Source organism: Mesoplodon bidens (genome assembly GCF_964165515.1).
Source record: "Mesoplodon bidens genome assembly, contig: HAP1_SCAFFOLD_559, whole genome shotgun sequence".
Taxonomy (NCBI): domain Eukaryota; kingdom Metazoa; phylum Chordata; class Mammalia; order Artiodactyla; family Ziphiidae; genus Mesoplodon; species Mesoplodon bidens.
This window is the reverse complement of record NW_027672685.1, coordinates 185,798-208,038: the sequence shown is the minus strand read 5'-3', so window position 1 is coordinate 208,038 and position 22,241 is coordinate 185,798. Positions and strand designations below refer to the sequence as shown.

Here is a 22,241-nt window from a genome sequence, read left to right as displayed (position 1 = left end):
TGCCTCTGACTCTTCCCTCCATTCTCACTCTCTCAGTGAGGCCTGCGAGGAGCCACCCTACTCACTTTCCCAAATGAGCCCCAAATCCCCACCACACTGCTCTTCTTTCACTTTTTCCCATAACACTTATCTCCTAAAATGTTATATAATGATATTCATGGCTTATTGTCTGCTCTCTACCTCCTTCCCCCACCCCCACCTCCAAAAACTCTTCTCCAGAGCAATGATCTCTCTTTTGCCCACTGAGGTATTTCAAATCCTTTACAATGGGGCTTGGCACATAGCAGGTGATCCATACATTTTTTTTCGAATATAAATTTCTTTCTTTATTTTTGGCTGTGTTGGGTCTTCGTTGCTGCTCACAGGCTTTCTCTAGGTGTGGTGTGAGGGGGGCTACTCTTCGTTGAGGTTTGTGGGCTTCTCATTGAGGTGGCTTCTCTTTCTTGCCGAGCATGGGCTCTAGGTGCACAGGCTTCAGTAGTTGTGGCACATGGGCTCAGTAGCTCTGGCTCACCGGCTCTAAAGCACAGGCTCAGTAGTTCTGGAACACAGGTTTAGTTGCTCCAAGGCATGTGGGGTCTTCTGGGACCAGGACTCGAACCCGTGTTCCTTGCATTGGCAGGCGGATTCTCAACCACTTAGTCACCAGGGAAGTCCTCCATACACTCTTGTTGAAAGACTTACGGGGAAATAGGTTTGTTCTTGGCGGTTGTCTACTTGCCTTGCTCTCATTTACGCAGATGCAGAGCTACAAGTGACTGCCCTGTAGGAACCTCGGTTTCCTCCTGGAAGAACCGGGAACCCAGGAGCCAGCAGCCCAAGGAGCTCGACCACGAACCCAGAATGGGGTCTGGACAAGTGATAGGCTCAGCCAGGGCTCTCCTCGCAGACAAGCTCGAAGAACTACATTTCCCAGAATCTTTTGTACTCGCATGGACTACATTTCCCAGAGGGGCTCGCGACTGTCCCTGCCCCGCCCCTCCCGGAGTTACGTGGGGCGTCGGGCGTCGGGCGTGGGCCGTTGGCTTGAGCTGATTACCCGCCAGAGGTCCGCCAGGGCGGCACCGCGTGGAGTCCCCAGCGGAAGCTTCTGTCCGGCCGTGGCAGTTCCGGAGCCTCCAGCCTGCGGCCCGCGGAACCCCCGATGCCTGGGCGAGGTGAGCGGCGGGGGGTAGGCAGGATGCGGGAGGGAGGACCGGGCTTCGGGAGGATCCGTCGCCGGGGCATGGGGCACAGGCCCAAGAGACGCGAGCCGGGTCTTTGTGGGCGCCGGCGGGCCGAGAGCCGGGCACCCCTGGCTCTGTTCGCCTGCCGCACCCAGCCATCCCACTGACGTGCCCCTGAACGAGACAGGTCGGGCACTTCGTCCCCATTGGCTGGACCCAGCCACCCTCCTGCTTCTTCCCGACCAGTTCCCAGCGCGCTACCTGCTCAGCGCCTGCCGGCATTTGAATTTGTTTCGGGCTGGCAGTGAACGTGAGAAAATTATTTCCTCCCCTTACCATCACCCCTGCACTCCCGAGTGACAGGCTTGTTTTATGCGAGAAGTGTGTCGCCAGCTTCTCCCAGTGGCAGAGCCAGGACTGCACCCAGGTCTTTGGTTTAATGTGCCCTTTCCTCAAGACAGCAGCCCCTCCCCGCCATAGGAGAGCTGATGTTTTCCCTTTTCAAAGCAGCTTTCTCTAGAAATCTGGAAATTGTTTCCTTGACAGGAGGGGGAGGAATTGGGTGGGAATGCTTGAGGTGGAGAAAAGTTGTCACATGCACGCAGGGAGGTTAGAGCAGGTGCTCTGGAGCCCGCGGTGCTTGGAACCCTGGTGCCACCCTCCCTGGCTGTGTGGACTGGGACAAGTTGCTCCCACTCTGCCCTCAGTTTCCTGATCTATAAAATGGGGTGCTGACAGTGCCAACTGTGCTGTGGGACTCGATGATGTATTGATAGGTAGTGCCTGGCATGCGGTGAGGCTCAGGGAGTTGCTGCTACTGCTGATAGAGTCCTAGGACTTTTCCTCTGAGCCAGGGAAAGAGCTGGGCCTGGACCAGGATGACCCAGCCCTTCTCTCTGGTCCTGTCTAGCCCTCGTTCCTTCTGACTTCCTTCTCTGGGGGCACTTGGCATCATTTTCAAGTGGTATAAAGGTTTCAGAGCTGCTGATTCTGACGGGTGGAAAGCAGAAGGGGCTTCCTCCTGGTTCCCTTTTTCTTCTCTCAGATCTGGCTTCTGGAGACTTCTCCCATCCTAAGGTGAAACTGCCCAGAAAGAGGACATGGCTACTGAACAGAGGGAAGCAAGGTCTCAGGTGAGTTCATTGCCATCTCAGGTCTTAGAGATAGATGGGTTTTTTTTTGTTGTTATTTTACCCTTAAACTGAAGTTTTCTCCCCAATACAGTCTTCACCAGGATTTGGAGCCCATGTCCTTCTGCCTTGGAAGAGTTGGTCCACCCTGGTGGATGGTGGATTGCATAGGGAATGCTTGCCTCCAACCCCTCAATCCATGGCCTGTGTTTCTCTTTTTTTTCTAATAGAAACTCTTTTATTCATTAATCCCAATTCACTGTATGATTACTGAATTGATAGGTAAGATGCCACATGTCTTATACCACTTGGGGTCAGAACAAACAAACAAGCACACTTGGCAGAGTTCCTTTCTGGCCTGTCTCCTTTGCTCAGTCGTGTCCCCCTCCCTACCCTTGGCCAGAATGCTTTTCTTTTTCTTTCCGCCCCTGAGAAATCCTCAGGATACCTTCGCCAGGCTTTTCCCAGTCCATAGTTTTTAGTTTTTCTCCATCTTAACTTTCTGGATCATGTGCCTTGCTTCTGTCACTCTCTTGAAAACTGATGTTGACCTGCCATTTTCATCTTTATGTTGTGAGAATGAGGGTGGGACCCCATCCAGGTGAGCCACTGTGTGAACAAAGGATAGCCATGCTGGTGGGGATGTAGATGGAGAGGTCTCTTGACTCCAAGAGCAGAGAGAAGACTCCTCAGGAAGCAGCAGTGAGAGTTTCATGGGATATTGGTAGTGGAGAGGCAGTGTATACAGTGATTCCTCAGTGGGGCTTTTGAGCCAGATGGCCAGGTTTGTGCCCATCTCCTCTGTTGCTGTTAATGGGTCTTGGGCAAAAAGCTCCACCTCTCTGTGCCTCAGTTTCTTACCTCTCTGTGCCTCAGTTTCTTCACCTGTAAAGTGAATACAACAACTGGGCCTACCTCAGAGGGTAGATGAGAGGATCCTGGGAGTTAGTGCATGGAAAGCATTCTTATCAGGGCCGGGCACATAGTAGATGTTCAATATGTGGTGGTTGTGGTAGCTAAACGATATTATTCTAGTTCATGATGTCTATCTATCTACTATTGGTAGATAGAAATGACTATACAGTGTCCTTCCTTTACTCATCCTCATCTAACAATAGTAGTTAACATTGCTGGGGAATATCCTGAGGGCTTCACCTTTGTTCTCACTCTCATAGCGAAGCAGAAGTTATTACCCCCATTTTACACTTGAAACTGAGGCTCAACGAAGTCAGGTAACCTGAAATCAAACCCAGGTATGTCTGGCCTCTAAGTTCATGTTAGTTATCATCCAGCCTTTTCTCTGGTACATCTTTCAGAACACAGGGCAGGCCTGGCTCCCAAATGACCAGAGTTCTCTGCAATGTGATGTTGTGTATCTTTTGGACCCATGAAATGTGGTAGTGGTTGATCTTCTGAGACTGTGGCTAGGACCTGCCTCTGCATATTTGGGCTACTTTTTTCTAAGCCCTTCCCATTCCATTCTAACAGAGCCAGGCTGCTCTCTTACCCAGAATCTTCTCCATCCCTGCTTGTGAGTCCTATGTGACATTTCTCCCTAACCTCACCTGCTGCCGATACATCAGTACTATGTGGAATTGTGTGTAAAACTCAGTGACAGGATGTTTAAGACCAGAGAGAGAATATACCTACCAAGTGCTGGGTTAAAAGAAAACTTCAGTTATCGTCTTGTCTCTGCCATTGGTAAAGTATGTGACCTGGTGTCTTAACTGCCCTGGACCTTGTGTTTCTCATCTCTAAAATGAGGATTGAACGAGGAAATAGTATATGGTCCTGTCCAGCGACACTTTTCTTGTTCAAATTGTTTCACGCGTTTTTCTTGTCTGCCAGTTGGATTGTAAATTCTTTTGAGGGCAAAGATCATTTCTTGTATTCCCTGCCATGTGCCAATAAATTTTCTTATTATACATGCACTGCATGTTAATGTTAAAAATCTCAGAGAATAAAAAAGTAAAATCACTCTTACCCCAACATCTTGAGATAATCATGGTCATACCTTTGGTATGCAGCCCTCAGAATAATTGTCTGTGTACCTTTATTTATTTATTATTTATTTATGTACATGTGTACATATGTATGTATGTATTTTTTATTTTATCATTTTAGCTTTTTATTTTGAGACAATATACATGAGATGAAATTTACCACTTTATCCATTTTTGAGTATATTGGCATTAAGTGCGTTCACAGTGTTGTGCTACCATCACTACTCTTTACCTCCATTGTATGGATTATCATTTATTACTTAACCCTATGAGATAGGCGTTGAGAGGCCGTTCCTTGGATTGGAATTCTACCTCTACCACTGACCAGCTGTGATATTGTGATTTATAATACGAAATATATATTTGTTCTTTGTCCCTGTTCCTGGCACATAATTTCCAAAACCCTTGTGATTTCCTAAGTGGTTAGTAATATGTGCTTTTTATCCCTGAAATTACTTCAGAGCAATGAAGGCACAATGGGTGTGTTTTGTATCCACACCAGAGTTTATGTTAATGAGGTTACTTTTGTACCCCACCTAAGGATGCGGGCGAATTGCCAGGGGAACCAACCTTGATTAAAGTGTTGGAATTTTCAGTCCTGCCCCCCAATAACCCCTCTTATCCATCTGTCACCACCCGAGGAGATGCAAGTTGAATCAGTCGCCAATGGTCAGTGATTTAATCAATCATGCCTATGTAATGAACCTCCATAGAAACCCAGAAGGGTTCAGAGTTCTTCCAGGTTGGTGAACATGTAGAGAGTCAGAGAGAATGGTGAATCCCGAGAGAGCATGGAAGCTGTGCACCCCTTCCCTGTGCCGCTCTTTCACCTGCCAGTTCCTATATCTTCTTTTATAATAAACCCATAATCTAGTAAGTAAATGTTTTCCTGAGTTCTGTGAGCCACTCTGGCAAATTAATCAAACCTGAGGAGAGGGTTGTAGAAACCTCCAATTTATAGCCAGTCAGTCAGCAGCACAGGTAACAACCTGGACTTGTGATTGACATTGAAAGGGGGCCAGTCTTGTGGGAATCTGACACTATCTTCAGGTGTCAGAATTGAGTTTAATTGTAGGACACCCAGCTGGTGTCCCACAATTGCTTGGTGTGTGGAAACCCCCCCACATCTGGTGTCAGAAGTGAAGTAGTGTTGTATTAAGAGTAGCGGAGACATGCAGGAGGAGTGAGTTTTCCCTTCATACCAGCTGTGTGACTTGGATAAATTTCTCTTTGTTTTCTCTTGTGTAAAATGGACACAATAATAGTACCTTCTTCATAGGGTTGTTGTGAAGATAAAATAAAGATATACACTAAAGGTTAATATAAAGCTCTAAGAATAGTACTTAGCCTGAAAAAAAGCATTCAATAAATTATAGCTATTTTAATTTCCATTATTACTGTCCTCAAGCTTTAGGGAGCAGAGTGCCTTCAGTTATTTAAACTAGCTCCCTCAGTGATTATTGAGGTTGTTTCCATTTCTTTGCTGTTACTAACACCATGATAAATGTCCTTTCATGTGCATTTTTGTTCAGTGTTCATTATCAAACAAATATAATAATTGGAGAGTTAAAGAGTATGCACATTTTAAAGCTTCTAATGTATGTTATCAAATTGCCAACAGGAAGATTATTCTAATTAACACTCCCACTAATGGCCTTAATATCTCCACCCATCTCTTGTAGCAGTTAACTCGGGGCCTGGTTCATACTTCCTGCTACTCAGTATCTATTTGTCATGGGTCAGTTGTTCACTAAGCAAATGACCTGGAACCTTCAGAACCTAGAATAATATAGAAGCATTTCATGGTAGCTCGTCTACTCCCCACTGCCGCCTTTTTCACCCTGTGTGATGGGTGGTCCTGGGTGAGCTGAGATGCTTGTCTCTACAGGTGTCAGTGACATTTGAAGATGTGGCTGTGTTCTTTACACGGGATGAGTGGGGAAAGCTGGCTCCTTCTCAGAGAAACTTGTACCAAGATGTGATGCTGGAGAACTATAGTAACCTTGTCTCATTGGGTAAGGAAATTTTCCCTGTAGATACAGAGTTCAGAAATTGGGATACCTCAGCATCTGATTTCCTGGGTAAAAGCCCTGGGTCATTAAAATCTTTAGCTGAGTTTTGCCTTAGCACTGTGCAAACTGGATCTCCATAAATAAACCTGGAAACCTTTTTCTCCCTTGTAGGTATGGAATGGATGGGACAATCTACAGAGCTGCACATTAGAAATTCCCTCACTGCAGGCAACATTTTCCCACTATGACTGAACTATGATGTGTTTGCTCATCTCTTAACAGAGAGCATCCCTCAACCTTTTTCTTTGACCCAACACTGGCTTTTTTCAATTCTCTTTTACAGGGGTCAGCAAACTTTTTCTGTAAAGGGCCAGGGAGTAAATATTTTCAGCTTTGTGGGCCACATATAGTCTCTGTAACGTATTCCTTTTCTTTTTTTTTTTGAACCATTCTTTGCTCAAGGGCCATGCATAAACAGACAGTGGCCTAGATTTGGCCTATGACCCATAGTTTGCTGACTGCTGCCATCTTTCAAAGGGAGTCAGATAGTGTTTTCTCATTTTAAACAAGCTACTTGGTACATAATCCTTTCCACAGATACCTGTTACAAATATTAATTTAATCTGTACATTTAACAGACATTTAACAGTATATACATATTCCCTCTTGTATAGAAAGCTATTAGCACCCTGTTAATCAAGTCTGCATGTTTATCATACTTCACTAACATACAACTAAATGTTACATTGCCCCTTGCTTTTACCCTAACACACCCCTCACATTGTGGGGGCACAACTGGAGCATCCCACAGAAGTTCTCTGTATCATCCTTTGAGTTTTCTGCTCAGATCTCAGATACCTCTTTGTGTCAAGGCAAAATCAAGTCTTTTTTTTCTTTTTCTTTTTTTCCTTCTTTTAGGTCTATGAGCAGGACTCCCATTTTCCAAACCCGAGGTGATCTCCCTGTTGCAGCAAGGAGAAGATCCCTGGAAGGTAGAGAAAGAAAGCCCTGGAGGCTCCTCTCTAGGTGAGTGGGTGCGGAATCTCTGCAGGCAGCAGTCTGGTAAGTGAGTGCATGTGCAACTCGGAGATGTTGGTCAGGGAATTTTCTGCATGTTCTCAGTCCTGAAGAAGTTTTGGAGAAGGGATGCTAAGGCCCCTAGTCACAAGCTTCCTCTTCTTCTCTGATAATTACTGCACAAGTGAATCTCTCAGGATCTTTTCTCTTGTGACTTCCTGTTGTTTCAGAGGAGGGCTACACTGTCATGCATTCATTCAGCAAACTTAGTGCATTTAAGGAACTGCAGATAATTCATTCAGACTGAAGCTCAGGGTATATGGGAAAAGAAAGAGATGAGGAAGGAAATGAGATTAGAGAGCCAGGTGGGGGCCACACTATGAAGTGCTTTGGTACAGTTCTTAGGGATGGGAACTGTCCATGGATGACTGGAAATAATTCAAGAGTTTCAAGCAGAAGAGTTGTATGGTTGTTGATATTTTAGAAAAAATAGTCTGAGTCTGAGATACTTTAAACGTCCTTCAGTAAAGGCTAAAGAAGCTGAGGTGGGTCCCTACACTGGCACACAGCACCACAGTCAGAAAGCAGCAGCACTGGTGTGGGCGGAGCTCCAAGCTATGTGAAGGACTAAAGCAAGTTACGGTGCATTATTATGACATATCGCCATTTATGTGTAAAGAAAATTACGTGGGTGTTTGTCTATATGCATTATGTGCGTGTAAGTGCCAAGAGAAAGGTCGGGGGACACCTAAGCTGGTAACTAGTTACATTTTGATTGGGACTGAGAATGGGCATTGATGAAAGGGGACTTTAGTTCCATGCAATGTTATTAAAATTTTCACAGAGAATATATTCATGAGTCCTTATTACACAGTTTCAATTAAATAAGAATGGTTACTTTGGAAACACTGTTGGTCCTAGATTTGAAATGAGGAAAAACTAGAGGTGGGAACCTTCTGTAGATTATTCCATAATGTAGGCAAGACTACCTGGAGGGAGGCATGTGCAGTGAGTTCAGGAAAGAGGAGAGGTCCCTTTATTAAGGGTATAGGACAGGTTCGGTGTGGGATGGGTTTCATTTGAAATGTTAGTGAAATATGGGTAGAAGTCACCAGTGGACAGCTGTAGAAGGTAAACAGGGTCAGAACTCAACAGGGAGGTCAGGGAGCCATCAGTGCAAAGGTGGCATTTGAAGCCTTGAGCTGAGCAGATGAGGGAACGGAGGAGAGGACAGAGTCCCAGGAAACCTCAGTGTTTATGAGGTGGGTTAAGAAGGAAGAATCTGTGGCTGAGCCTGGGAAGAAGTCACCAGAGGAGAAAACTGGCAGATTCGGCTGTCATGGAAGTTGAGGACTGAGAGCTGTTGACTTGGGGAGGCCAGGGCTCTGGGGGAGCCAGGTTCTAAGCCTCGCTCACTGCTTTCCTGTCCCGTGATAAACAGCAGTGCAACCTTGGACAGAAGGATGCAGGTCCTGCCCTGGCGGAGCTCAGTGGAGGGGGAGGCTAATCGCACACAGGGCTGTGGAATGACAGCCTCCGGTGAGGACCTCGGGGGAAGAGCTGCAGGTGCTGTGAGAACGTGGAACAGGAGGGGTGCTGTGGGCAAGGCTTCCCGAGGAAGGGCCAGATCCCACATTGTGAGAAGCGTTCAGGCACAGGAAGAGCATGTCCGAGAGTCCAGACAAAGGAAGCCGGTGTGTGGAGACGGGAGCAGGGAGAGGGGGCCGGGACCTGAGAGCCAGGCACAGCCTCTGAGGAGTTGAAGTACCCTGGCCACGAGCCCAGGTTTATGTTCTGCAAGGATCAGCCTGCAACCAATGTGGAGCCACCTGCCATAGACGTAGTAGGACTTGTCTGAGGTTGTTGTCGGGTCCAGATGAGTCAGTGATGACCCCTCACAATGCGGGCCCAGCAGAAGGGCTGTGGGACAGGCTGTCTCGATCCCTAAAGCACCCACACCTTTAGTAGAGCTCATTCTTCCCCGTATAATGTGAGATCTTTTGAGGTGGGAACCACACTTATCTCTCCTTATATCTTTTAACTGTCACTTGGGAGAAATATTCTAATTTTGTGGGAACTGCTAGAGACCACCACAAAGTAAACAGAGAACGCAGGCAGCAGGAAACCAGTGGAGAGTTTAGGAGGGGCGTCAGGTGTGGACTGAGTATGGCATGGAAGATCAAAGGAAGAGACGGAAGAATTGTTCCCTTTCCATTCGCCTCGGGAGCCTCTGATCCATGAGGAGTCCCCCTTCCTGAGTGAAATGTTAGTTGGATTAAACTGAATAGAAAGTATGACTGGAGTCGAAAGCTGTCCAGAGAGACCCTGAAGACACCTAGTGGTGATGTCAAGTCCTCAGGTTTGGGAAACTGTCCCTAAAGGAAAACTCTGAGTGGGTGTCTGGAGGAAGTAAGGCCATCAGAGCCAAGCAGTGTGTGCATTTCTCTTGATGGGATGAACCTCCTCTCTTTGGTCAAAGGAGACAGTGAGATGGGGCGTCCTGGGTGTGCTGGCGTGTGGTTGTGTCTCTCCTGCACCCCTGGTGAGTCTCCCATTTGCCTGGACTAAAGTGCCCTTGGAACAGTTTCCCTTCCAAGGGGAGCTCACTTCCCTGTGAGCTTAGGTGAGGGGCCTGGATGTTCTTGGAAGTACCTTGATCATTAACTCTAGACCAAAACCAAAAACCAACCCTTTGAACAACCAGTGACAGAAAAGCTTATGCTTCCAGGGTAGGACTCCTAGAACCTCTAATTGCCTCCAAGTGTGTTTTTAAAATATAATTTTCACTTCAAGACTCCTCACAAATAGGAAAAACAAGACAAAAAGGGAAAACAAACTGTCATCCCTGGATCTGTATGTTTCATGTTGAGAGATGGGAGGAAATGGCTCAAAGGGTACACGTCTCATCTGAGTCTCTTACTTAAGAAATGAGTCCAAAGTCTAATCACTATTCTGGCATATTATGTATATAAGTTATCTATATATAAAATTAGAATAATGTGATTCAATCAACTTGAACGTCTCATGAGTTTGATTTACACCTAACATGAAAATATTCTTTTATTCAAAAAATCTAAAATCCAGGGATGATCTAGGTAAACAGTTACCTCCAATGAAAAGGTGTTTTTCTTCCTTTGTCTTTTTCTCTTCCTTTGTTATATTTATGCAAGAATTCAGGGCAGACTGAACCTGGAAGGGTGGTCAGCTAAGGGGTTGCTTGTGGACTGCCTTCCACTCACCGAGACTTGCTGGGGCTTCATCTGCACAGAGAGTAGGGGTCTTTTTCTAATTTGCAGAAAGGTGCTGTAGGGGTTATAGCAGCAGCCTAATGAGATAACATGCAGTGGTTTTAAGGAGTGAATTTCTTACAAGGTGAAAGTTGAGCCCAAATGCTCTGTAGCCCTGTTTACTATGTTTGATTTAGTCTTGTTCTCATGTCCTGCGCTCCTCTTCTGCCACCAACATCTACTGTCCTTGTAGCTGCCAGAATGGTCTATTTAAAAGACAGAGCAGGTCATCTCACTCGCATGCTCAAAACCTCTAGTGGCTTCTATCACATAGAACACAATCCAAAGCCCCCAGCGTGGCCCTCAGAGGCCTTTGTGGTCTGGCCCCAGCTACCTCTTCGCCTTCACCTCCTTCCTCTCTGCCCTTCATTGGAGAACTCTAATCACCCTGGCCTCCTTGTAGTTCATCAGGAAGGCCAAGCAGGCTCCCACCTCAGGGCCTCTGCACTTGCTTTTTCCTCTCCTGGACCATTCTTCCTGATGGCCAGGAGCCCACTTGACTCACTTCCTTACACTATACAGGTTTCTGCTCAGATGGCACTTTGTCAGTTAGACACAGCTCATCCTTTGTTCTTTGTCCTCCGCAGGACACAGGTCCTTTGTCCTCCACATTCTTTATCCCCTCACCATGCTTCATTTTCTCTCAGAGTACTTATTACTGCAAAATAGTACATATTTATTTATTATCAGCTCTTCCTCTGGATTGTAAATTCCCTCATGCTGGGTTGTCTGTTTCATTTGTTCCCATGTCCCCAGTACCTAAAATAGTGTCTGGTCAGAGTCAGCTTCCAGTTAGTGAATGTATGAATGACTTGGTTAGGTAGTCGTGATGGAGACAGAAAAAAGGGAACCAGTTGCAGAGATATTTGGCAGATAAAAGCAACAGGACTTGGAGATGGTTTAGTTATGGAAGATAGAGGAGATGGAGTTGTCAAGGATGCGTGCTTGGTTTGTGGTTTGTTCTGGGATGGACAGTGATATCATTCACTGAGATAGTGGTGCTAGGAGATCAGATTTGGGGGATGGTATAAATATGGTTTTGGATGAATTAAGTTGTCTTTGGTTAACCCAGTTATTCAAGTGGAGATGTCAAATAGCCTGTTTGATATGGAGTTCCACCCCTTATAATATACCCTGGGCATTAAATGTAAATTTGGGAGGCCCTGTCACTAAAGATAATTGAAACAGTGGTTGAGTTTGAGTTAGCCTGTGGAGTGGATTCAGAGTACAGCAAGAGCAAGAAAGAGCCTAGGACTGAATCTTGAGGAACTCTGACAGTTCATGGCTAGGCAGAGAGAAATGAACCCATAGGGAAGACAAGGGTAAGGTGTACTATAGAAGGAAACTCGGGAGTCTAGTGTCATTGAAGTCAAGTCTCATAAAGGATGGTATCAGTAGAGGTAGGGAAAAGTAGATGAACTTGAGACATATTTAGATGGCAGAATAAACAAGTCTTGGTAATTGATTAGCGGAGGGAGAGGTGTGAAGGATGCCTTTTAAAGTTTTGATTCAGAACTGGTGCCAATTACAGAGACAAAAAGGTTGTACAGGTTGGGGGGAGGAAATAATCATAAATTCAGTTGAGCTGTCTTTGAGACACTCAAGTTGCTGTTTTGAGCTGGGTTTTGTATAATTAGGTATGGAGAGTAGAGAAGTCCTGCCTAGAGTATGTTTATAGATGAAGCTGGCCTGTGGAAAGGGTACAGAGTGAAAAGAATCAGGGGCCTAGCACTCAAACCTACGGAACTCCAAGGATTAAAGATCAGGTAGAGGAAAATGAGCACACAAAGGAGATGGAAGCTGGTGGAACATGAGAAGAATTTGGAGGCAAGTTCAGGGTCACTGTAGCTTAGGTAGTGAGCATCTGAAGGAAAATGAGGGGTCACTATCAGATGCTGCTGAGAGGTAAGTTAGGTGGGGACTGAAGAGAGCATCTTGCCTTTGTCACATGAAGGTCATGGTTGCCTTAGAGTAGTGGTAAGGACAGAAGCCAGAATGGAGCCCATGAGGGGTGAGTGAGCAGGAGGAGATGAATATGTGTGGGATACGACAAGGTGAGATGTGACAAGGAGGCAGTAGTTGGAGAGCTCTTCTATGCAAATATAAACAAATATTTCTTGTTTTTCTCTGTCCACTCAAATTATATTATACAGCACACATTATTCTGCCCCTTTCTCTCGATATATATTGAAACTCTTTCCATGTCAGTACATAAAGAGCTTCCTCATTCTAAGGAGTAGTTCTACGGCCTTCAGCTAGCTCTCTTCTTGGCTGGCAGAAGAGGTGATTTTGGTTGTATGTGGCTTTGGATAATGTTAGCCCATTGGGTCCAGTTTGGGCTAGAATTTTATAAATGCTATGGCTTCTAATTAGCAATATGGATATTGGTTTAAAGCTGTACCTTTATCGTGTACCCATATGATGTCCTGGTGTATTACAGTTAGAGTTAATCCAACTGTCCATCAAAGGAATCTGGTTGAATAAGCTGAGGGACATTCTCATGGTGGAATTCTCACTGTAAATAAGAATGAGGAAGAATTCTGTAAATTCCACTGTGGGGTGATAATATTACTAAGTAGGGGAAAGTGCAGAACAGAACAGTGAGAATAGGAGTTTTATCAAAGGAAGGAGGAGATACCAAAAAAGACAAAGTGTATATTTGCTTATATTAAATAAAATAGAGAAGCCAAAAAAAAGGATAAAAGCAGATCTATAAAAATGGTTACCTATAAGGTGAAGGAAGAAAAAGAAAAAGGATTGAGAGAACAAGGATAGAATGTAGAATTTTTTTAAGGTACCTTGTTTTTATAATGTTGACTTTGGAACCTTCAAAATGTTTTATAGGGCTTCCCTGGTGGCGCAGTGGTTGAGAGTCCGCCTGCCGATGCAGGGGTTCGTGCCCTGGTCTGGGAAGATAACCACATGCCACAGAACGACTGGGCCGTGAGCCATGGCCACTGAGCCTGTGTGTCCAGAGCCTGTGCTCCACAGCGGGAGAGGCCAAAACAGTGAGAGGCCCAAGTACCGCAAAAAAATATATATATATAAATTAAAAAACAAGATTAAACTAAAATGAATAAGTGTCCCATAAATATTGAAAGCAAAATGAAACAAATGACCGTAATTGTGTTTCAGGTTGTTGGCTTACTCACAGAGAAAAATTATCTCAAATGCTTTTAAATCACAGCAGCTTGAATAAAGATCCTTAGTGATTTATATAAATATTATGGTTTATAATAAGTAATATATATTTGGTACAGAGCTCCTAAAACCCTGGGAATTCCTAGGTGATGAGAGCCACAAAGGTGTCTTTGTTATGTTAATGAGGTTTCTTTTGGACCCTATCTTAAGATGGGGCCTGGTTGCCATAACCAATCATGTGATTAGAGGTTTGAAAGTTGACCTCCAGGGAGGGGAGGGGGACTGGAGGTTGAATTAGTTGCCAGTGGCCAATGATTTAATCAATCATGCCTGTATAATGGCGCCTCCATAAAAACCCAAAAGGACAGATTCAGAAAGCTTCTGGGTTGGTGAATATGTGGAGATCTGGGGAGTGTGGTGTACTTAGAGAGGGCTTAGAAATTCCATTCCCTTTCCCCATACATTGACCTGTGCATCTCTTCCATCTGGCTGTTGCCAAGTTATATCCTCTTATAATTAACTGCTGATCTAGTAAGCAGAATGTTTCTCTGAGTTCCATGAGCCACTGTAGCAAATTAACCAAACCTAAGAAGGGGGTCATGGGAACCTCTGATTTTTAGCCAGTTGGTCAGAAGTACAGATGATAACCTGGGTTTGTAACTGGTGTCTGAGGGAGGCAGGGGGCAGTCTTGTAGGACTGAACCCTTAACCTGTGGGATATGATGCTATCTCCAGGTAGATAATGTCAGAGTTGAGCTGAATTGAGGACACCCAGTTGGTATCCAAGAATTGCTTATTATTGATGTGGAAACCGCCCCCCCCACCTCCACATTGGAACTGGGTGAAGAACATGTAATTAATACTTTACAGGCAAAAATAACTTCAAACAATAATGTTGATTTTGGTGGTTATAAGAAAGATATGTGGTTATGTTTACAAATAGAGTCCTTATCTTTGAGAAATGTGTTCTGAAGTATTATTGATGAAATGATATAATACAGAATTAGCGTAATTTAGCATATGCTAATGAAAGAGACGTAAGGGAGTTGTGTTAATTTTCTCAGCCTGCTCCAACAAAGTGCCACAAACTGTGTGGCTTTAAACAACAGAAATTTATTGTCTCACAGTTTTGTGGGGCGATTCTCCCTCAGAAACTCCAGATAGAATCCTTCCTTCCCTCTCCCTACCTTCTGGATGTGGCCAGTGGTCCTTGTTCCTTGGCTTGCAGCTGCATCACTCCAGTCTCTGCTTCTCTTGTCACTTGGTGTTCCCCTGGGGTATCTTGACATGGTCTTTCTGTGCTTGCCTGTGTCCAAATTTCCCTATTATAAAGACACCAGTCATATTAGAACCTACCCTAATCACCTTGTCTCAACTTGATTGAATCTGCAAAGTTACTTAACCTTACCAAATAAGGTTATATTCTGAGTTATTGGAAATTAGGACTTCAACATATCTTTTTTGGGTGATGCAATTCAACCCATAATAAGGTAATAGATGAAACAGCATTAGTGGTTGTTGATGCTGGCTTGGCAATTCATTGTACAATTCACTCTACTTTTGTACATGCTGAACATCTTCCATAATAAAAAGCTTTAAAGATCAGAATTACCAACAACAGAATTTCTAAAACAGCATTTCTCTTTTTCACCAACACAGGCATTCTGGAATACATTTACAGATGTGTAGTTCTGCCCCCATCGTGGTGTTGTGTGTAATTCTCAGCATATAGCTCCCTCAATTCTCTGACTCTAGAAAACCTTATGAGACTGCAAATGCATGTGACATTTTTATAGGAATAATTTTGAATCTGACCACCTGTAGGATAAGGTGGGAAGGATATAGGTCTGGAAAGTTGGCTTGGGTTCAAAGATTTTGATGCTGCCTTTAGCCCTCACACTATCCCTCCATCTAATCTATGGCTAATCCTTTAAAATCCCATTTTAGACATTTCTTCCCCCAAATTCTGGCCACCACTAGTACGCCTTCCCAGCTTGTACTTGCTACTATCTGAGGGTAGTTTGGATGTTGTTGTAAGCTCACATTTTCATCCATTTCTGTCTTGTGTTTTTGTTGTATAAATGACCACACTTCTCCTTTTTTGTCTCTAATGCCAAACTGGGAGCTCCTTAAAGAAGTTAACTGTTTCTTTTCATTACCAGATCTGGAATGTCTTGTGGATCACATGCCTAAGATAGAGCCTGACATGTTGTAGGTGCTTTTTAAGTATTTGATGAATGAAGTAAATAAGGAGCAGTCAGTGCTTTTTGAAATAATAAGAGGAGTTCTATAGAGTAAGAAGGTTAAGTTCAGTGGGAAGTAATACTAGAAAGGTGAGAAACAGGTCAGAGGATCAACGAGGATCAACTTGAAGGTCAATAGCAATAGTCACTATTGAGTAAGGAGATGCTGAACTTGGATGTATTAATGATGGTTGTTAGAGACATCTTAGTGAAGAGATTCAAGGGAATTTGATGACTGACTAGACTTGGAATGCAGGGGAGAGAAGATTCTGAGATGAAACTAAGAATTCATGGCAAAGGAGCTGAAGAAGTTATGATATAATTCAGAACTTGGAAACCCAAAAAGAGTTCGAAAGGAATGCACTGGATTCGGATTTGGACAAGCTGAATTTGAAGAAAAATACTCAAATGAAGAGTCTAGCAGGCAGCTGGAAATACCTCTGTAAAGTGTTTTGAGGCTCAGGATAGTCATTCAGATAGGAGGTGTGGGAGTGGATGAAATCATCTAGGGAGAGAAGGTTGAAGAGAGACTCACAGAGTTTCATAAGCACCAAGGGAGGAGAAACTAGACCTAATGACAGGAACTAGTCAGGGTGGTGGTCATTGGCAAAATCACCTGTTCTCTAAACTTGTGACCTAAGTCATAACCTTGTTCATGAGTTAGCTCAGGCCCAGGCTTGATTCTGGGAGAGAGCAAAAGTTGAACTGCACTTCAGGAGACATATCTTAGACCTACAGAAAACTTTAAGCAGACCATAAAGAACAGTTAGGATGTCCATAATCCAGGACTGATGTCCCCTTCATTGGGAAACATGACTGTTTTAAGTTATTAGTCCCATTCTGGACTAAGGCATTGGCACTTGAAGTAGAGTTGAGGTGAGTTTCCCAGTATTGGTATGGACCCTTGTAGCTATAATTACTTCCATTAAAAAATAAAAACTCCCCATGTCCTGTTTCTCTATTCTCCTTTAAACAGAACTTTTCAAAAGCATTTCTATACTTGATGTCTCCATGTTCTCACCTCCCATTGTTTCTTCTGTGCACTCCAGTAGGGCTTTCTTCCTTACTAGTCCATGAAAAGCAGTTATTAAATCCCAGACAGTCTCCATCTTGGCACAATCAGGGTTAAGTTTTTAATTCTTAAATTGTTTAACAAAGTTGATCATTGCCTCCTCACTGGAGTACTTTCTTCCTTTGGCTTCTGGACCACCATACTCTTCTGCTTTTCTTCCTTTTCTTGCCCTCTAGTATTACAATGCCTAAGTGATTTTTTCAGTTCTTCAGCTTTTTTTTTCTTTTTTGGCTGTGTTGGGTCTTCATTGCTGTGCACGGGCTTTCTCTAGTTGCAGCAAGCGTGGGTTCTTTGTTGCGGTGCGTGGACTTCTCATTGTGATGGCTTCCCTTGTTGTGGAGCACGGGCTCCAGGTGTACAGGCTCAGCAGTTGTGGATCATTACCTGGTCCATAGTAGGCAGTTAATAAATATTTGTGAATGGAAAGGATGTCTCCAGCATATGCAAAGATAACAAAATAAGAAAAAAATATGTAGTGCTCCAGAAACTGCATGTAGTTCAGTATACATGGCAAGAAACCAGGGGAGGGAGATGATTACCGAGGTGAATGAAGGTCATATCATGAAACACCTTGTTGACCACGTTAAGTACTCTGGACCTTACTTATATACAAATCATTGAAGATAATTTGGAGGATCTTACAGAAGTTTGCAACATGGTAAGATGTGGATTTTAGAAAGATTACTGTGGCTACAGTGTGGAGACTGAATTGACAGCAAGATTTGAGGTGGGGAGACTAGTTAGGAGTCTATGGTGGAACAGTAAAGCATGAGAAACAGAGTACCATTTAGGCACCCGAGCCCAGTGCTCAGGGCTCTAGTAAAGTTGTTGGTTGTAAAACTGCAGTCTTTACATACAGACCTAAGGCAGGGTCTCTAACTTTGCCTTATAAACTACAATCCAAAATTTTGGAATCTTGCTATTTTCTTCCCAGCTCGTGTAGTAACCTAGAACCAATGACTGATGTTCACAGGGAAAGTACTCCATTTTTACCACTGCCTCCCACACTTGTGCCCAAATAATGTTATTGAAATTTGGATCACTTAAGCAAGATTTAGATGGATAAGGAAATTGAAAGGTGTTGAACAGAAAATAAAAAACTCCCCTTTCTGTTACAAAAATAGTAAAGATTAGAGAGCAGATAGGTTTTGTGATTGGCTAAGTGAAAAAGAGCTATTACACAAAATGCACATTATGGTCTCTTCCAGAAGATGTGGTTCCTAATTTAATGAGTGATTTATTGATACTTATCTATATATGTATTTTAAAATGAGTGTTATTCTCACTTGCTCGGCTTGGCAAATATCAGTGCCTTAAAAAAATAGTAAAGATGGGTGCATTTAAAATTAGTCAGAGAGGGTGTGTAGAATGGGGGAAAAATCCCAAACCCTAGGGAAAGCAGTTTTAAAGTAGAAATAGTAAGTTACCCATGAAGGAAACTGAGAAGTTAACACTGGTAGAAGAAAAGAGAAAAGCAGAATATATTATGTTCACCAAGCAGAGAGAATCTGTAAACAGGTGAGAAAGTGAATGTCAGATAGGAATCTCAAAATACAGTGAGTTGCAAAGGAGCCCTTTAAATGGTTACTCTAGCCCAGGAGAAAATGCCAAAATATATGTATACCTATTCCCCACCAGAATTTAATATTCAATGAATTGTGTCCTTACCCAACTTTAAAATTTATTGAATTTAATTCTGTTTTTTACCACCTTATCATGTTAGCCCTTTTTACCATTTTATGTTTATTCCTGTCTTATTGATCTTTGACTCTTTTCTATGCTGCTTGCATAGCATCTCCTGCTTGATAAATGAGCAAGGCTGCTTTCTTATCTTGCAACTTTTGGCTTCATGCCTACCTGTTGGCACCTCTGTAGATTAATTCAGTAATTACTTCCTGTTTGAACTGGCTCTGAAACCCTCCCACTGCTTGTATAATGTACTGTCCTGGAAGGCAACTTCTCATGCAAGTCTTGAATCCTGTGTGTGTGTGTGTGTGTATGAAATTAATATATAAATAATTGAGATTATTTGACATTGTTCAAATTAGGTATATATAAGTTATTAAAGAAGGTTAACAAAACAAACATTTTGTGTATAATTCAGATGCCATTAGGAGGATCTGTAGGTGAATAGGGCATGCTAATCTGCTTGCAGAGAACATTAGGGTAGAAAAGGAAAGTGAAAATATTTAGATATAGATAAATATAATTACATATATAGAATATATAGATATATATTTTTAACACTGTGGTGAGTGCCTATAATAACAGGAATGCTCTATGGAAACTCACAGTCAAGAAGGGACTCAGAGTTAACTTTTGAACTGAATCTGAAGGATACAAAGGAATTTGGCATGAGGGAAAAGGGATGAAGACTTTCCAGATTAGGAATGATTACACAAAGAAGAAAAATGTCATGAAGATAATTTCGGATTCTATCATAGGCTTTGGACTCTGATCCCAGGCTGCCTTTTCCAATTCATGGCTCCCCTTTGAATCCCTCTTCTCCATTTTCCATTAGCCAATTCTTCTGATCACTCTTACACTCACCCTCTTTAAATGGGTTTGTTTAATCTTTTCTCCACCCTGTTGTTCTCAACTCATGTTGATTGATTCTCTGTACTGCTTAAATCTCCTAAGTTTTTCTTCTTACTGTTTTTGGCCATATACCAAGACCTTATTTAAATACCATCAATATTCAGTCTATACATTTAGTCTCAGTAGCCAAATGCTGTATCACATGGAACATCTTCAGTTTTTTCTTTCCCTTCCAGGATGGAAGAACAGTTATAAAACCACAAAGTCAACTCAAACACAAGGTTCTTCATTTCAGGAGCTGATAATGAAAAGCTCCAAAAGGAATGGACCCTGGGACTTCAAATTAGAAAACCCCTGCAAATATGAAGACAGATTAGAGAAAAAGCAGAAGAAAAAAGAAAGTGTTCAGATAGTTTCAGTCGCTCACAAAAAAATCCTCACTGTAGAAAGGAAACATAAAAATACTGAATTTGGCCAAAACTTCAGCCCAAAGTCAGTCCTTGTTAGGCAACAGATGGTTCCCAGAGAAAAAACCCCACCAAAATGTGAAATACAAGGAAACAGCTTCAAACAGAATTCCAATTTATTTAATCAACAAAAAATCAACACAGCCGGGAAACATTATAAATGTAGTATGTGTGAGAAAACCTTCATTAATACCTCATCCCTTCATAAACATGAGATAAACCATAGTGGAGAGAAATTGTTTAAATGTAAAGACTGTTTGAAAGCCTTTAACGAAAGTTCAGCTCTTATTCAACATCAAATAACTCATACTGGAGAGAAACCCTATGTATGTAAAGAATGTGGGAAAGCCTTCACTCTCAGTACATCCCTTTATAAACTCGTAAGAACACACACTGTGGAGAAATCCTATAGATGTAAAGAATGTGGTAAATCCTTCAGCAGAAGGTCAGGCCTTTTTATACATCAAAAAATCCATGCTGGAGAAAACCTCTATAAATATAACCCAGGTAGGAAGGCATCTAGTTGCAACACATCCCTTCCTGGATGTCAGAGAATGAATTCCAGAAAGAAGTGCTATTCATGTAATGAATGTGGCAAGACCTTTAAGTCTAGTTCATCCCTTCGTTATCATTAGAGGATACACACAGGAGAGAAACCTTTTAAATGTAGTGAATGTGGGAGAGCCTTCAGTCAGAGTGCATCTCTTATTCAACATGAAAGAATTCACACTGGAGAAAAGCCTTATAGATGTAATGAATGTGGAATAGGTTTCATTTCTATTTCACGACTTAACAGACACCGAATAATTCTTACTGGTGAGAAGTTTTATAATTGTAATGAATGTGGTAAAGCCTTAAGTTCCCACTCAACACTTATTATTCATGAAAGAATTCATACTGGAGAGAAACCATGTAAATGTAAAGTGTGTGGGAAAGCCTTCAGACAAAGTTCAGCTCTCATTCAACATCAGAGAATGCATACTGGAGAAAGACCCTATAAATGTAATGAGTGTGGTAAAACATTCAGGTGTAACTCATCCCTTAGTAATCATCAGAGTATTCACACAGGAGAGAAACCATATCGATGTGAAGAATGTGGGATATCTTTTGGCCAAAGATCAGCTCTTATTCAACATCGAAGGATTCATACAGGAGAGAAACCCTTCAAATGTAATACATGTGGGAAAACTTTTAGACAAAGCTCATCACGTATTGCCCATCAGAGAATTCATACTGGAGAGAAACCCTATGAATGTAATACATGTGGGAAACTTTTCAATCACAGGTCATCTCTTACTAATCATCATACAATTCATATTGAAGAGAACCCCTAGAAAGTAGGTTTGCATGTGTGACATTCTGAAAGCAAAGCTCATCAGAATACATGAAAGTGATGTAATAAATGTAATGGATATGAAAAGCCATTCTATGATTTAGTCATCAAATAATAAATTCCAAGGATAAACCTATGTAATAGATAATGAGAAAAGTGGAAATTGTTCAGTCCTATCAGACACTTTATAATAACCTAAAATGAAGAATTCCGGACTGGAGACATTGACTTTGGGCATTTGTAAAGTAATTGTTTTCTCTACAGCATCGCATGCTGCATATCATATGTCATTGTTGTAAACATCTGGGTGATGAGGGGAAGTGTGCACTGGATTTCCTGTTAAACTGTAAACTTAATACTTTTTAAAAAATAACTGACATTGTAATAGTATATAAAAATGTGGTCAAAGAAATTATACATTTTTAGAGAAAAGGACCAAATGAAAGTTAAAAATGAATTGTAAACTACCTCTGACTTTCTGGGGTTTGTCCTTTTCCTGACTTGATGTCAAACTTTGTGCCTGGATTTCATTTAAAAGTAGAAATAAAAGTCTGTTCTCTTCCTTTGTTCTTCTAGTAATTGCTGTGAATTGGAAATTTTCTACACAATTTTTAATTCTCTTCTCAGAATTATTTTTTTTGCTCTGAAGTCATTTATTATGAAATTATACATGCTATATACTGTGAGCTGTCATCTTAAGTATATTAAATGGAAAAATAAGCAATTTTCAAGTTTAAAGCTATTAAATTATATTTAATATATATTATACATATATATTTAATAACATATATTCTAAATTCACAGCAGAAGGGGCTGTCAAAAGTAGTTTAAT

At 42.3% G+C, this 22,241-nt stretch overlaps 1 protein-coding gene across 2 annotated transcripts; it reads left to right on the top strand.

Moving 5' to 3' along the window:
• Positions 1-992: 992 nt before the first annotated feature.
• LOC308609838 (zinc finger protein 354A-like) lies at positions 993-21,971 on the top strand. 2 transcript variants are annotated; one of them, XM_081259132.1, is made up of 5 exons: positions 993-1,157; positions 2,212-2,299; positions 6,188-6,314; positions 7,242-7,337; positions 19,846-21,971. In XM_081259132.1, the coding sequence occupies exons 2-5, from the start codon at positions 2,267-2,269 to the stop codon at positions 20,709-20,711; spliced, it is 1,122 nt and encodes a 373-aa protein (XP_081115258.1). In that variant the 5' UTR covers positions 993-1,157; positions 2,212-2,266; the 3' UTR covers positions 20,712-21,971. The 2 variants fall into 2 exon arrangements, with proteins under 2 accessions (XP_081115258.1, XP_081115257.1); XM_081259131.1 differs by having other exon boundaries at positions 996-1,157; positions 7,242-7,373.
• The last annotated feature ends 270 nt before the right edge of the window (positions 21,972-22,241 follow it).